The sequence below is a fragment of the Chinchilla lanigera genome, unplaced genomic scaffold, assembly GCF_000276665.1.
Source record: "Chinchilla lanigera isolate Chin_1 unplaced genomic scaffold, ChiLan1.0 scaffold00031, whole genome shotgun sequence".
NCBI lineage: Eukaryota > Metazoa > Chordata > Mammalia > Rodentia > Chinchillidae > Chinchilla > Chinchilla lanigera.
The window spans coordinates 12,123,283-12,138,843 of NW_004955432.1; the positions used below are offsets into that span (position 1 = coordinate 12,123,283).

A 15,561-nucleotide genomic window follows, 5' to 3' on the forward strand; every position below is an offset into this window, starting at 1 on the left:
GGAGAGCAGCGGAGACAGTGCGTGTGTACGGCTATCAGAGGTTAACAATCACCGGGGAGAGTCCTGTAGAACCTCCAAGTAATGGTCTGCCTCAATTTCCCTTCGCAGGTGCGAACGTGAACATGAAGACGAACAACCAGGACGAGGAGACGCCCTTGCACACGGCGGCCCACTTCGGGCTCTCGGAGCTGGTGGCCTTCTACGTGGAGCACGGGGCCGTGGTGGACAGCGTGAATGCCCACATGGAGACCCCGCTGGCCATTGCCACCTACTGGGCACTCCGCTTCAAAGAGCAGGAGTACAGCCCGGAGCACCACCTCGTCTGCCGCATGCTGCTGGACTACAAGGCCGAGGTCAACGCCCGCGACGACGACTTTAAGTCTCCCCTGCACAAGGCGGCCTGGAACTGCGACCACGTGCTCATGCACATGATGCTGGAGGCTGGCGCCGAAGCCAACCTCATGGATATCAATGGCTGCGCCGCTATACAGTACGTGCTCAAGGTCACCTCGGTGAGACCTGCCGCCCAGCCTGAGATCTGCTACCAGCTGCTGCTGAACCACGGCGCTGCCCGAATATACCCTCCACAGTTCCATAAGGTGAGGCCGTGCCCAGTGCCCAGTCCCCTGGGTAGCTGATGGTGGCTTGGTCTAAAGTCTCCAGGTGCCTCAAGCTCGTTTGAGCCTCGGCACTGGACTAAGCGCCTCTGATCTCTATTCCGCCTTCCATTGACAATAACATTATGGTCCCTGTTCTCCAGAGGAGGACACTCAGCCGTAGAGCTTGCTTGAGCTTCCACAGTGGTGGTGCTAGGATTTAACCTTGGATCACTTGGTTCCAGTGTTTATTCTTGTAGTGTCACACTTTCCAGCTTCTCTCCTGAGCAACACTGACCAATAGTGTCTAATCAGCTGGCAGGGACCAAAGGGTAATAATACCGATATAACGAAGACATGGTACCTACCCTTAGGTAGCCTAGAATCTAGTGGGAGGGACAATCACAGAGATCGTTCTGATACGCCGGGTAAGTGCTGAGGCAGAGAAATAAAGGGTGTGATAAGAACATGGAAAACATAACTATTTTTAACCAAAACTAATAATGCCAAAATGCATTTTATTTTAAACTAAACACATCAGATCCTGTCTAGGACTGCCCTCTTTTGCAAAATTTAATAAACAACAAGCAGAGGAGTTTGAAGAATCGACTAGCTAACTAATGTGGGGGCACAAAACACGTTCACAGAAATTTTACTGAAGTCCGGCTGTGTTTATCTTCTACCTTGATAACATATCAGGGACTCATCTGAATTCCTGCCGTGTGAGGCTGACTTAGGAGTAAAGTCAGAATAAGTGCAGGGAACTCACATCCCAGAGACCATTTAGATGAAGATAGGGTAGTTTCAGCAACGCCTGTAATCAGTAAGGAATTTTTCTTGGTTGTCATTGTTTTAATGGAACATAAAATCTTTTTCCTTGTAAAGCTCAGAATGTCCTAGCACTTTCTAAACTTCTTAGAGACAATTTCAAATGATTGGGCAGTGGTCATGTGTTAAGTTCAGACCAAAGTCTGTTTGAGTCTGGAGTTTTCTGCTGACATCTTACCCATAAAATGTAATTAAACCTAAAGAATCACGAGGCAAGAAGAGACCTGAGGAAGTAATTTTGCTTAGTTTTCAAGATTCTAGGCACAGACTCGCTACTCTCTTCTAGGCATAAATACTGTGCTATTTGTGACCTTCCACAAAGGCTGATTCTACACCACTCTTTTCCTTTAGTATTTGTTGAATTTTGACCCATCTTTCACTTAAAAAAATTGTCTATGCCAACCCTGTAGCTCTAATTTATCACCTAGGATAGCTCATATATTTCCAACTAAATTTCTGAAATATACATTAACTTTCCAGACTTAGATAAAATAGGAAATGTTCACAACCTCCGGTGTGACTATACCACCCAGGCTGTTCATTATGAAATTGTTCCTGCTTTTAATTTTTAATCTCTGCTTTGCAGTTCATTCATTCTAGATTTAACTATGGCATTCCTAACTGGATGAAGACATATGGCTTTTAGGTCAAATCTTATATAAGAGAGTGTTTGAATATACAGCTTTAGCTTCCTGAGCCTTAGTTTCTTTTCCTGTGAAATGGGTATATGTAGACTTAGTCCAGCACCAGAAAGTTGATCCTAAGCATCATTCATTGCAGAACCAAAATGTTGGTGCCAGATATTTCTTTTTCTTTCTCGTAGACCACTTTCTGTCCTTGGAGAGTGTCCCCAGTTGCCTACCTTGACTGTCATTCTGTGTCTGCAAACACCCCTCCCTTGGTCAACTTCTCCCTCTTTTCCTGCTCACACCTCACAAGGCCCACATTTCATGCAGCTCTCCAAGTGGAACCTCTACGTGGTAGTAGCCTGTCTCTCCAGGAGAGCTCGCTTCACGAGCATAGTTTCGTGTGCGTTTATGTCTTTGATCACCTTCCTTCCAAAAGAAAGGATGAAGAGAGAGACACAGGGCAGGGAGGGATTGGAAAGTCATACTCTACCACCTTATCTATGAATGACGATAATCTTCTGATAGAATTGTTTTGAGAATGAAATGAGATAGTATTTGAGAAGAGTTTAGGATGGTGCCAGGTGCCTGGGAACCATTCAACAAATGATGGCTATCACTGTTGTTATCATTTCCATTCCGTATCTGTTGAGCAGTGGAATCCTTGCTTCAGGGCCTGCCTCACGTAGAGGCTACCTCAGCAAGGACGGTGTGTGCCTGAGTCTCCGCTGAGCGACCGAGCGTTGAATACACTCTGAAAGTCGCTGCTCATTGACAGGGGAAAATGAGTACCTGTGAAAATAACTGCAGCACTCTCTCCTTGTGCCCTTTTAAGAGCCATATTAGCGAGAATGGGCATTTAACCCAGTGTCTGTTCTCCAGTTGAAGACTTGTGATTATGTGGGAGGGCCCAGGTCTTTTTCAGAAAAAGACTGTTCTCTGAGAGAAAACAGAAAGCCAGTTAAGAGCAGAAGCTTAGTGGCTACAGACAGGAGCCCTCCTTTGGCCATTTTCTTCCTGTGTGACTTTAAAAACACGGCCCTTCATCACACACACCCCACCTTCCTCCTGTGAACAGTGAGGGGAATCATATGGGCCTTTCAGGAGTGTGTGAGTGGTGAATGAGAAGAGTGACCCACGAGTCCAGGAGTGGTGATCAGCTGCAGCTTCCCTTTTTGCTGTCTTCCTTGAAAGATGTGCTCATAGCCCAGTGCAGAAGTCTCTCCTACCAACCCCACTTACCGGCTCCACTAGCCTGTAAAATAGGCACACGATTCTGTGTGTCAAGGAGCCTTGTAGCCTGATTTTTTTGGTTAGAGTTTTCCTATTCAGCTCTGTTTGTCCCTCCAGGTTCCCGTGGTTTCCTGAATGCTGGAGAAATTTAAGATAGAATTGGCTTCTGGGAGCCCATGGCTACTGTAAACATTTTTGTTATTACTCACCAGAACATGGAAGAGAGCTGGCCCCTTTCCAGAGGAAAACTAAAGAAAAAGCCATTCAATTTACTATGCAGATGCTGCAAGTGATTTAGAACAACTACTCCGCAGCTGACTTTCCAAAGGAAAAGTCATCTTAACCATACGTAAATGACAGACTCATTTATTCAGAAGATAAAGTGATGCGCTCTCTCATGGATGGGGAGTTCCACTTCCTTATTTATAAGGAGCAAGGTCAGAGCTGAAGATGCTGTCTTCCAAATACAAAGCAAATTTGTAGAGGATGGATTTCACTGAAAGCCAATGTATAAATTACATAAGTGGGGGGAAAAGAATTATAGGAGTTGCAATTGCTTTCCAGGGTACAAAAGGACATTTGATTGTTTTTTTTCCCCTCCAAGCATAATTCAGGAGGAAGGGACACCCTGGGGAGCCAAGATTGAGATTTCTTATAGGGCAAGAGAGGTTTTTCTAGGGGAGGGAAAGGTAGCATGAAAATTTGGAAGCAGTAAGGATGATTGCTGCCTGTTGAACAATGCTTATATGAAGCCCCGGGTACAAACAGTTCCCTTTTTTTTTTTTTTTTTTTTTTGTCTTTTTCTCCTGATACCGGGAATCAAACTCACGACCTTGCGCTTGCCAGGCAGGTGCTTCGCCGCTGAGCTAAATCCCCAGCCCCGAAACAGTTCCCTTTGATTATTGAGCATATTTCTGCACATAAATACGTCAACATATAAGGGAGGCGGTATCCTTAGAATTTCTCTGCGAAAGGGGCTTGCAGGAGACATTTGGATTGAAAGAATTGCAGAGAGACACTTTGAATCTCTTTTTAAAATAGATGGTGTGTTTATCTATGCTTTTAGGGGCCAGAGGATGAGGGCAGGTGTCTAAAACTCTCTCCAGCTGTAGAAAGAGCTGTCCCTAAATTAGTTTTCTATGATGGGAGAATAGAGATGATGTCAGAGACTCCCAGAACACGTTTCCTGGGCTTTTTCTGTTCCCCAGGTTGGGCAACATCAAAGAGGAGGCGTGGCTTCTCCTTTTGGAGCATATAGTGTCCCATTGTCCCAGGAGCCAGATTAGAGTGATGAGTTAGTGTTTGCTAAAGGGTCTTCTCTTGTTGTGGTTGCCCGGTGGAACACTTCCCAAGACCTAAGCAGATGCGTCGAGCTGTCTTAGTTCTGGGCGGAGCCCAAAGTGCCAGTGGAGAGTCAGGAAGCTGTCAGACTAAAAGGAGCCTTTCATGCTCCAAGAACCAAGACTTCTGTCAGCAGAAAACTTAGTAGTCAGAGTGTCAGCAGAGATGAATGGCAGCAGGGAAATCGCTGGACTTTGTGCATCTCAAGTCTGCAGAAGGTTAAGATTTGGAATCACTTACTTTTTTTTACCCTGATGAAAGATGAGAAGCGGTCTCCTTGTGATATACTAAAGGATACCAGGTACAAAAGGGAGCACCACATGTGTGAATTTCCTCCCCAAAACTATGAATATATTGCATTCCGGTACCCACAACTTTGTCTGATCTGTTTTTGACTAGAAACTGGGAATAGGGTCGCCAGATAAAATTCTGGGTGCTAAGTTAAATGTGAATTTTAGTGCAAATCTGTCTTAAGCAATATTTGGAATTCACATACACAAACTATTTTTTTTCTATCTAAAATTCAAATTTAGCTATAGTCTGCATTATGATTATTCATTAAGTCTGACAACCTAGTGGAGAAGTAGGTAATGCACAGTACGGGGGCGATATCTTGAATATCTAGCAGCATCCCCTCTGCCTCTGTTTTTCCATCTCCTCTGGGAGGCAAGAATATCTGAGACAAGCCCCCTGCCCTGGAAGAGGCAGACAGGAATCCACTTGGCTACCAGGAAGAGCCAAAATAACCCCGAAATTAAGGCAGCACATAGATGTCAATTCTCTGAGTGACACCTAAGCCATTGGCGGAAGCTTGTAATAAATTTTCTGACTTCTCCATGCCTTTTTGTCTTCAGAATTTCCAGAATAAGTATATGCTTCATACAGTGCTTAGACTGATTTCCACAAACACTTCTGCACTGGTTACATCACTTTGTCTTCATTTTGGGTTGTTCACTTGATTACCACCCATTTCTCACCATGAGTCAACACTCTTGAAAGGATATGTCTAGAAGTCTTTCTAGGACAGATGCTCTTTTTATATTGATTATTAGGAAAATCTTTGCAGTCATGAAAGAATTCTTTTGAAACCTAAACAAAACCTACATTTCAATGTCCTTATCTCCAAATTAGAGGTAAAGAGTTATCTCTAGGGTCCCTTCCAGTTCTGATGATATTCTATGATATTATGATGGGAGTTTATAATCAGCAAAGCATTTCAGCATCTGCAGTTATGTGTGTCTGTTTTGTATCACGTTCAATGTGCCATGCTTGCTAGAGGTCCAAAGAAAAGAGTGGTCCATTTGCCTCAATTTTCCAAGGCTAAGGTATTAGAAAATTACCTACCAACTGGACAGCCATGAACCCAGACAAAAGTTCTCCTGGCTCATTTCCTGCAAGTTCAAAAATGCTGACTTCTCAGAGGTCCCAGTAGCACTGGGTGACTGGTCCAGCTCCCTTCTTACGCTGTTACAAGCCAGTGATACAGGGTTACTCTTTGCTTAGACCTAGCAAAAAAGAAGTCATAGTCAGCAGCATAACATTGTGTACTCTGCCCACAATATACAGGGGTTTGGGTTCTCTAAACACATGCTCATTAGGACCTGGCTATATATACACATTTGGTCTGTGATGGCTTAAGACCTGATGTGTAATATCAGGAATTTTGAAAGTGAGCTGGGGATATAGCTCAGTGGCACAAGTGCCTGCTTTGCAAGTGCAAGGTCCTGAGTTCGATTCCTGGTACCAAAAAAAAAAAAAATTGAAAGTGAATTGTTAATCACATTACTTCGTAATTCTTTTTCTCTACATTTTCTAGTCATTGTACTCTATATTTCTGTGCTCTTCTTATTGGTATCTGTTAGTTCGCTATGGTGGAAACACTCCACAATACTAAGCAGACCTTGATTTATTGTTTTGTTGCTATCTAGACTTTTTTTTTTTTTTTTTTTTTTTTTTCTCCGGTACCAGGAACCGAACTCACAACCTTGAGCTTGCCAGGCAGGCACTTTGCCGCTGAGCTAAATCCCCAGCCCCGCTATCTAGACTTAAGAAATTAGGGGAGAACATGGATTTTTTTTTTGTACCAGGAATTGAACTCAGGACCTTGCATTTGCCAGGCAGGTGCTTATGCCACTGAGCTATATCCCCAGCCCTGAGAATATGTTTCTAATGCAGATTAAATTTAAAGGTGGTCTGCACAGTATTGGGTGCTGATTTCTGTGATGTAAACTTTCCTGTTCATGGCGAGTTTCAAGCTACTAAGGTGAGATTGGGAGTGAGTGAACACATATAGACATAATAAATGCAGAAAAACATTTTAAACATTTTAGAGGTGATTCTATTGTAGATGGCCTTGGTGGGTTTTGATGGTTTATTTTAGAAACTTCCATTTCCTTTGTCTCACATTTTCATCTGGAAAATTCTGGTAAAATAACCACCAGCCCTGACTCTGTCTGCTGTTTCTCACTTCACTTAACGGATCAATGAGCTGGGAGGAGAAATCATGTTTGTTTGCTGCACTTTGCTGGACCTCTAATGGGTGCCTGAGGTATTTGTTCTTCTGTGTGGCACTCCTCCAGGGATACACTCTGCTTCCAGGAAACACCTGCAGCTTGGGCTGTAAAATTAATTTGAGGATACAGTGTTAAATGCTCTGTGTGGCCCAGTAACTAAACATATGTCATCAGGAATAAAGATGACACTCTGCTCTATGGTGTTTGTCCCATTCATTTCATTTTTGTTGGGTTTATGTATGTATGCATTGATTTTTCAAGATAGAGGTTCACTATGTAGTTCAGGCTGGCCTTGAACTCATTATGCAGCCCATGCTGTGGCTCAAACTTGTGGTGATGCTCCTGCCTCAGCCTCCCAGTGCTGGGATTATGGGTGTGTATCACTATACCCAGTTTTTTAACGGGTTCTTAATTCTGAAGAGAGAGTTATTATCAGGCTCTATAACCCTGCATTCTATGACACAGAAATCTTAAAGATGAGGATGGGTTGGCCGTAGGTACAAGTGTCCATCCATCCACTATTTACCCCTCAGGACCTGATTCTTACGTATTTCAGTGTTTGGTAACCTGGCCTTTGACTCAAAGGTGTTAATGTTTAATCTGCTTTCTGCTGAACCAGTGATAACTGGCTCCAAGAACTCCCTTGCTGTGGTGTCTTTCGCTCTGACATGGCTGCTGTCTTTTGACTTTGCAGTCACGCAGACCTGTTTTTGAATCCTGGTTCTGCCACGTACTAGTTAAATGCCTGGAGCTTAAATTGTTGCAGCCTTTCATTTTAAATCTGTGAAATGAGGGATGAATATAGGACCAATCTCATGCGGTGGCTTGAAAATTGACCAAGCTAAAGTATGTAAAGATTTGCATAGTCCTTTGTACATAGTAAAACTGTGGACAGTATAGTTGTTATTTTTTCCCTTTTTCCTTTCTCCTGCCTATGAGGGTTTCTGGAGGTGTGCGTGTGTGTGTGTGTGTGTGTGTGTGTGTGAGATTGGAGATTGAACCCAGGACCTTCACATGAGCCTCATCAGAGTCCTTTATTTAATTTTTTTAAATTTTGAGACAGAATCTCACTAAATTTCCCAAGCTGGACTTTAACTTGCAGCAGTCCTGCCTCAGCCTCCCAGAGGGCTGGGATTCCAGGTGTGTACCACCATACCTCATCTGGCACATTCTTCGATGGTGCACAAAGCACCTTGCTCCTGGCTTCTCATCGGAGCTCATCATGTTCATTTTGACTGAAACTGACATTGCAGATGAAATATTCCCCTGCTCATTGTCTGTCTACCCCTGCATCTGTTTGTCCTTCTAAATTCCTCGTTTTTAGCAGGGCATCTCCGTTCATCCCTGGTCTGAAGTTTCCAAGTTGCATTCTCAACTCCTGTATCTAATTAGCATTAAGCCACCTATCCTTTTTCTACCTTTTTTTTTCTTTTACTTTGTAGCTCCAATTTCTCTATATCTCTGGTTGAAGCTTCAAAATGACCATTCCCAATCGAGCATAAAAAGTGCACTGTAATGTTTTTCTCTAGGTGAACTACTCAGTTTCTTTATAATCGCATTTTCATTCTAAGTGTATTCTACAGTGTGTTACTATGCCCATTTATTTTTGAAGCTGGTTTAGTTTATTTATTTATTTATTTATTGGAATCTCAGTGCAGTGTTTATGAGTACCTGTTTGCAGGACATAATGAAGGCTACACTTTCAGGGATCATTTCTATCTTATGCAGTACATAATGCTCGCATTTCTTTGGTGAAGTTCGTACATGCGCATAACACATCTTCATGCCTGTTTTTGACCCCCTTTCCCTCCCGTCCTGCTCTTATCCACTTCCCACTGTAGAAAGATCTATCTCCCTACTTCCTAATACTTGTTAGTTTACTCTTCATGCATACTTTTGTTTTCTCATATAAGAAAAACTAGATATTCAAGTTGGAGCCTCTGATTTATTTCCTTCACATTATGGTATGAAAATGCGTCCATTTTCCTACCTACGACTCAAGTTTCTTTCTCTTTACACGGCTTACCTTTTCTTTCATCACTCATCATTCCTGGGACTGGGCAGAAGCTGCTGGTCCCGCCCTACTTGGTCTCTCGCTGCTGTCTGCCTTTGAGATGCTGGTTTTCTCCCTTGAGCTTTAGCTCACAGTGCTCAACACAGGACAGATCACCTTTAAATTAGCCTTTCATTATTTACTGACTTGCAGTACTCTCTAACTCTTTGAAACATCCATGTCTTTTCTGTTCAGTGAAGTTGTAAACTCCTTGAAGACAAAAAACAAATCAGAAACTGCTCAGCATTACTGTCCTAGTCCAAACTCAATGCACGATGAAAGCTTTCCAATGGAACAACTAGATGCGCTCTATCCCTTCCTGGTTAAGAATGGATAAGAACCTCTGATTGCCCATTAAGTCGGGTCCTCATACTGGCATTCCAGGTGGTGCACTGTCAGATGGCTACATCTTACCAGCTCTTGCCTTTAGCTCTTTCCTGACAGGGGCCCTTTCTTTGGTATGACCTCTTTACAGTCAGTGTACACACGCACACACACATGCATACACACAGATGGGTATTGAAATGATAATCTTTCCGTAGCAGTTTTGCCTAAGACTCCAAGACATGAAGTATTTACCAGTTCTAATTGCATTGAAAAATTGTAGAGACAGAGTACTGATAACAAATGCATAAAAAAAAGTAGGAAAAACTTGTGTTGAGATCATGTGCTCAGCAATAGTAGGTTGAGGTTGAGTCAGACTGGGAAAACAGGAAGTATATGGTTTTGCAGAAAGTCACTGAGGTGCAGAAGCATTGCTTCCTTCTAATGGTAGAGGGTGACTGGCACTTTAAGAGAACTCTTCAGCGGGCTTCACTTATAGACCTTTGCCTTCAAGGGGAAAGATAGGATTGATGCATATGTAATTCATAGGGAGAAATTTAAAGGAGCAAGTCTGTGGCTGGAGATGCTTGTCTGGTGGCAAAGGAGAGAAAGGTGATTAAATTGGAGTCAAGAATGTTATCATTGATGATGGGACATTCTTAATGGGCCATTTCTTGGCCAAACTGGACTGCCAGCTAGGACCTATTTTACATGAAAATGGTCTAAATGAAAATGAGCAGGGATAAGATCCTCTTGGCAGAAGAAGGTGGAGGAGCTCTGGTGGACACAGAAGTTTCTTTGGAGAGTGAGGGTTGAGTTATGTGGAATCAATCTGAAGAGAAGCATTGTCCTTGTCAAGAGAGGCAGGTATTCCAAGTTGGGGGAATTTCTGTAGAACTCACAACATCTCCTATGGCAGGAAGAGCCCAAGGTAGAAGACATCTATCCACATGAGGCCATGTGGCAACTAGGCAAGACTTTTGCTTCCATTTTCTTCTACCTCATCAAAACCCAGAGCAGTCTGGGGCAGGTGTGGGAGAGGCAGAGAAAATAAGGTGGGAAAATAGCAAAGCTCGCTGAGACATTTTTCTCGTAGCCACCAGTGTCCAACAATTCTGTGTAATTTTGGCACCAGCTACCTGCGGTTGGTGTCAGATTCCACAGGTTGTGACAGTTGGTGTCAGATCACATAGGGTTTAGACTCAGTCCCATGAGACTGACCTACTCTGTATGCTACATGCCAATAGGTTTGTCCAGGTTACCTGTGTTTCTGCCAGACCTGCTATAAATTGGGGTTCCCACAAGTTCCTCTTTGGGTTGATTATTTGTTAAAATGACTCATTGAACTCAAAAAGGTTATTTACCTATTGGTTCATTGGATTCTTATAAAGAATACATAACTCAGGGACAGTCACACATAAGAGAACTATAAATCTATCCATCATGGCAGGTGTGTGTGTGTGTGTGTGTGTGTGTGTGTGTGTGTGTGTGCTGAAAATTCCAACTCTTTAATCAAGATGTGTTCTTTCTGGTTAAAAGAGGCTTCCTATGAATACCCCGAAATTCTCCTATTACACTGAAAATCCTGAAAATGTTAGTCACTCTCTACCAGAATTCCATGAACAAAGATTGAATATATATACACATTATACCCCACCCACAAAATTTTCTTTTGCATTGGAGCCTTCTAGGTTGAGGCATCTCTGGAATATAAGAAAGAAAAACTTGCTACTTGGAATAAAGTTTGTAGTTCCAATTACCCAGTCAACATGGACATTTTTATTACTGAAATTACATCTTTCTTATGTCTGGAATGACTGGAGGACTTCATAACATTAAAAAAGAACTAGAAAAAAGTGTAGCCCCTGTCAGGAATGGAAAGGAAAAGTTCTATGGAATGGCTTTGTGGTCAGGAGAAAGAGAAAGAATGAAGCTGTTTTTGTCTGTGCCATACCACTCTTTCAAGATAGGCGTCTCATTTGCTGATGCTGTGCAGGCAGGGAGGTATGAAAGTCCACATCAGTGGGTATGGGTGTTGTGTCCTCTACAGACCTTTCAATTTCCTAGAACTGAGGGCCAAACTCTGCTCTTCTAAGAGATCTTTCCTGACTAGCCCCAGTCTACATAGTTCTCCTTGGGATTTGTATAGCTCCTATTTTTTAAACCACAATCTAACCTGTAAATATACAGACGGACCATGTATCTCCATTGGTCTTTTTTTATGTGTCTATTTTTGCCTCTCATCCTCATGGTAAACCTCTCACCAGAAACCAGCATGTTTTACTTTCAGAGTATTTCTTACATATCTTCATACTTATGATCTAAGAAGTCTAGTTGCTGGATTGGTCAGATAGGTGCAAACTTTATTGCTAGTTCAAAGATGGGTTAAGTGGTTATGTATCCAGTTCAGTTTGGTCTAAAATCTAAAGTGTAACCTTGCTGTCTCCTGTGGGAAATGCTGGAACTCTTGACTCCAACTTTCTTGTTTTGTTTTGTTTTTTGATTAGCCAATGAACTATTGAATGGATGTCCTATGAATTATCTAAATACTATGTCATCTTTTATTTGTTGATAAATCCTTCAGGGTCTTACCTGCTTAGTTATCACTTCATCTACACTGACCCTGGGTGGTACGGGAAGCTAGTTTGGTGTTATTAACTTGCTCCTCCTCCCTGGTGGCTAGCAGCGTATTTGAATACTCAAAGGCTTGAGACTTCTCAGAAACACTTCAGTGCTCCTGGGGGCCTAACCCAGGCTGTTCTCAAACCCCTGGGCTCAAGGGATCCTCCCACCTCAGCCTCCTGAGTCACTAAGACTATAGGTGCGTGCTGCTCCACTTGGCCATGGTCTATGAGTTCTTGCGATGTCTGTGAACAAAATGCATGAATCAGATGTGTGCACTGAATAGATGAAAATGTACTTTTCTGCAGGTGATAAAGGCTTGCCATTCCTATCCCAAAGCAATTGAGGTTGTGGTCAATGCCTACGAACACATCAGGTGGAACACAAAGTGGAGAAGAGCTATCCCTGATGATGACTTGGAGGTAAATACACAGTCTAGTCATTATGGTTTTACTTATCAAGTACCGTTAGACAGCTATGCAAGTACTGAACTTTCTAACTTAAAATATTGGACCTGGGAATTCTTCTAAAGCTTTTTCAAACATAATGAGACAAGGGGTTATAAAAAGCAGTCATGAGAGTGCATAATTCTATCATAGACATGGTATTAGGGAGTCAGTCTCCCAAGGGATTGTTCTATTTAAGGGCAAGATGAATAAATATGGTAGCTTTACTTTCTTTTCAGTGATTTAGATGAATTAAATGATAATACTTGAGATTGCTTGTGTAGCGTTTTTACCAGGAAGTTATACTATTTTATGTATATATTATTTCACTCACTTTTAAACATCTTACAGTGGTTATTAGAGGCAGAAAACAAAACAAGAATCACATAGACAGTCACGGCCAAAGCCACATCTTCTTGTGGACTCCAGACTTTGCTGCCTCTGTAGCCCAGTTCTTCCTACCAAGCATTCTGTTTTGGGTTTTAAAGTCAAAGTCTGTCTCCAACACACGGGGGAGGGATCAGAGTCTAAAGTTCCTCGGGCTTAGAGGCCGATGGTTAGGTATGCATTCCTATTCTGCTACTTATTAGCTAGCTTTCCTTTAAAAGTTATTTAATGTGACTGATTTTCATTCATCCCCTACTTCCATTAAATATTGGAATACATTTGTCATATGGGACACATAGAGGTCATTAGTGTAATCTAAACTAGCCATTTTGGGTTTAATGGGTCTAGGAATTTCATACGAATATAATTTATATTTTTTCCTGAGTTCTGAATTGTGCAGTATTGTTTTTTCTCCCCTCACCTTCTATACCATCTCCTCACCCCTCCTTCTCAATTTCATGCTTAATTCTGTCTCTCTTCAGAAACCCTAGAAAACTGTCCTTCTGGGTAGGGTGAGGATTAAGTGCACCATGGTTGTTATCATTAATGTACATGGTGATGCCTACCTACTACTGACCTGTCTTGCCTTTCTTTTCAGAGGTACTGGGATTTTTACCAATCTCTCTTCAGCGTGTGCTGTAATTCTCCAAGGACCCTCATGCATTTATCGAGATGTGCCATTCGTAAAGTGCTACACAACAGATGCCACAGAGCAATTCCTTTGCTTTCCCTCCCATTGTCATTGAAAAAGTACTTGCTTTTAGAGCCAGAGGGAATCATTTATTAAGCCTTATGAGACAGCAGTTTCCAGTCCTAGATATTTAAGTGGACTCGCTGGGTAGACACAGTTTGCATAAATAAAATGGTACTTGGGTTGATTATAACACTTCAGGGATTTCAAAACACTTTACAAACACTATGTCATTAATCCTGGAGTATCCTCGGTGAGAGGAAATAAACAGGTAAAGGTAAGGAATTTTCACAGCCGAGAATGTATTCAGAAGGTACGATATTACAGTAAAAGCTAACCTAGACTGTACTCTTACAAGATGCTGATGTATTTTGTTTAACTTTGCATATATTATCTCATCTGAAAGGGGACCCAATTTTTCATACAACCAGTCTCATTCTCTGTCTTATCAGTAATAAGTTTACATTATTGTTCAGTTTGTAATATAGCAAGTTTTATGATCAGCTTCTTAAAGTTGGTGTCTTCCCCCATAATTATTTAGCAGTAATTAACTATCGCTAGTTTTGTGAAGTCCTACTCCCCAAATCAAGCTCCTCAACTTGTTTTAGTGAAGCGTACACATACATATAGTCCAAGCAAGATCTCTGAGTCAAGTTAGAAATGAAGAAAGACCAATCCACTTAATAGTTAGGAATGGACACTTCACCACACGCATTCATTGAGCGAGAAACTGGAGATATGGAAAAGAGTCCAACATGGTTCCTGCCCTCCAGAATCTCCCCCTTTAGCAGGGGATCTGGACATCAGAGCAGGTGATTGCAATGCAGATGACAGGGTAAGGGTACAGTCTGAAGCTCACAGTGCCTACCTTCCAAAGTTGTGCTTCTGACATGAAGCGTGTGATTTTTCTTTGAAGAATGAAAATACAGAATGAAATGATTGTAAAGAACAGAGGGATCTCCTGTGAATGTTAAAATAAATCTATTTAATTTTTAAATTTAGCTTCTCCAAAGTTCTAGACATTGTTTTTTATTTTTTTCTGGTGCCAGGAATCAAACTCAGGACCCTGCGCTTGGCAGTCAGGAGCTTGTGCTGCTGAGCTATATCTCCAGTCCTAAGACATTGTTTTATTATAGGATGCTTTCTTATTATCTCCCCAAACTCTTTAAGAAAAATATTATACACTGGATGCCTCCCATGTGTATGACCAGGGAATTTTAGAAAATGTATAAAAAGAAAGTGAAGGAACTTAGTTAATTAGGTTGATCTTTTTATGTAACTGACTGACATTTGTGAGTGTTTTAGCTGGAAGATAAGAAGCACTTTATGGGGATCACTGGCCTCAGAAAGTAAACCAAAAGACTTTAGTGAAAGTGGTAAATGTTTGAGAGACTTAGAAAGATAGATGTGTTACTCAGACATGCTAGGGAGTGGTTTGCAGAGAGAGAGAGAGAGAGAGAGAGAGAGAGAGAGAGAGAGAGAGATGTGGTTGATTCACTTCTGAGCCTCATTATTTATGAGGCCACTATTTCACTTTTCTGTTTTTGTTAATCAGTTTTAGGTGATTTTAGGTGCTTCTGGCATCATCTTTTAGAGGCTAAAGCAGAAGTAATTATAAGTGCAAACAAGTCTATTTGCCACGGGTGGACAGGTTTCTTTTGTTTGTGTGCCCTTCCATCTTACCTAACTTCCTGTGCTTGAGTGTTGGATAGAGATGATGTCAAACAGCCCACTCAGCTACCGCTAGGCTGAACCAAACTGTGATTCTCTTACTCCAAGCCCTGAATAGGAAAAACCATGGGTGGCTGCGGTTATCTTTCTGAAGTATCAGTTTTGTTCAACTAATTCGGGGAAAACATTTGGTACAAAAGCAAGATCTTTCTTGTGGAAGAGGATGTTGA

The 15,561-nt window shown here is 42.0% G+C and overlaps 1 protein-coding gene across 1 annotated transcript in view; it reads left to right on the forward strand.

Annotated features, from left to right (window-relative positions):
* The window catches only part of Asb4 (ankyrin repeat and SOCS box containing 4), a 59,885-nt gene extending 45,179 nt beyond the window's left edge, over positions 1 to 14,706 (forward strand). Inside the window, exons 3-5 of the mRNA XM_005388065.2 lie at positions 109 to 599; positions 12,445 to 12,558; positions 13,568 to 14,706. Of these exons, the coding sequence (XP_005388122.1) occupies positions 109 to 599; positions 12,445 to 12,558; positions 13,568 to 13,756 (794 nt within the window). The 3' untranslated portion in view covers positions 13,757 to 14,706. The remainder of the gene's footprint in view (positions 1 to 108; positions 600 to 12,444; positions 12,559 to 13,567) is intronic.
* Positions 14,707 to 15,561: the final 855 nt, after the last annotated feature.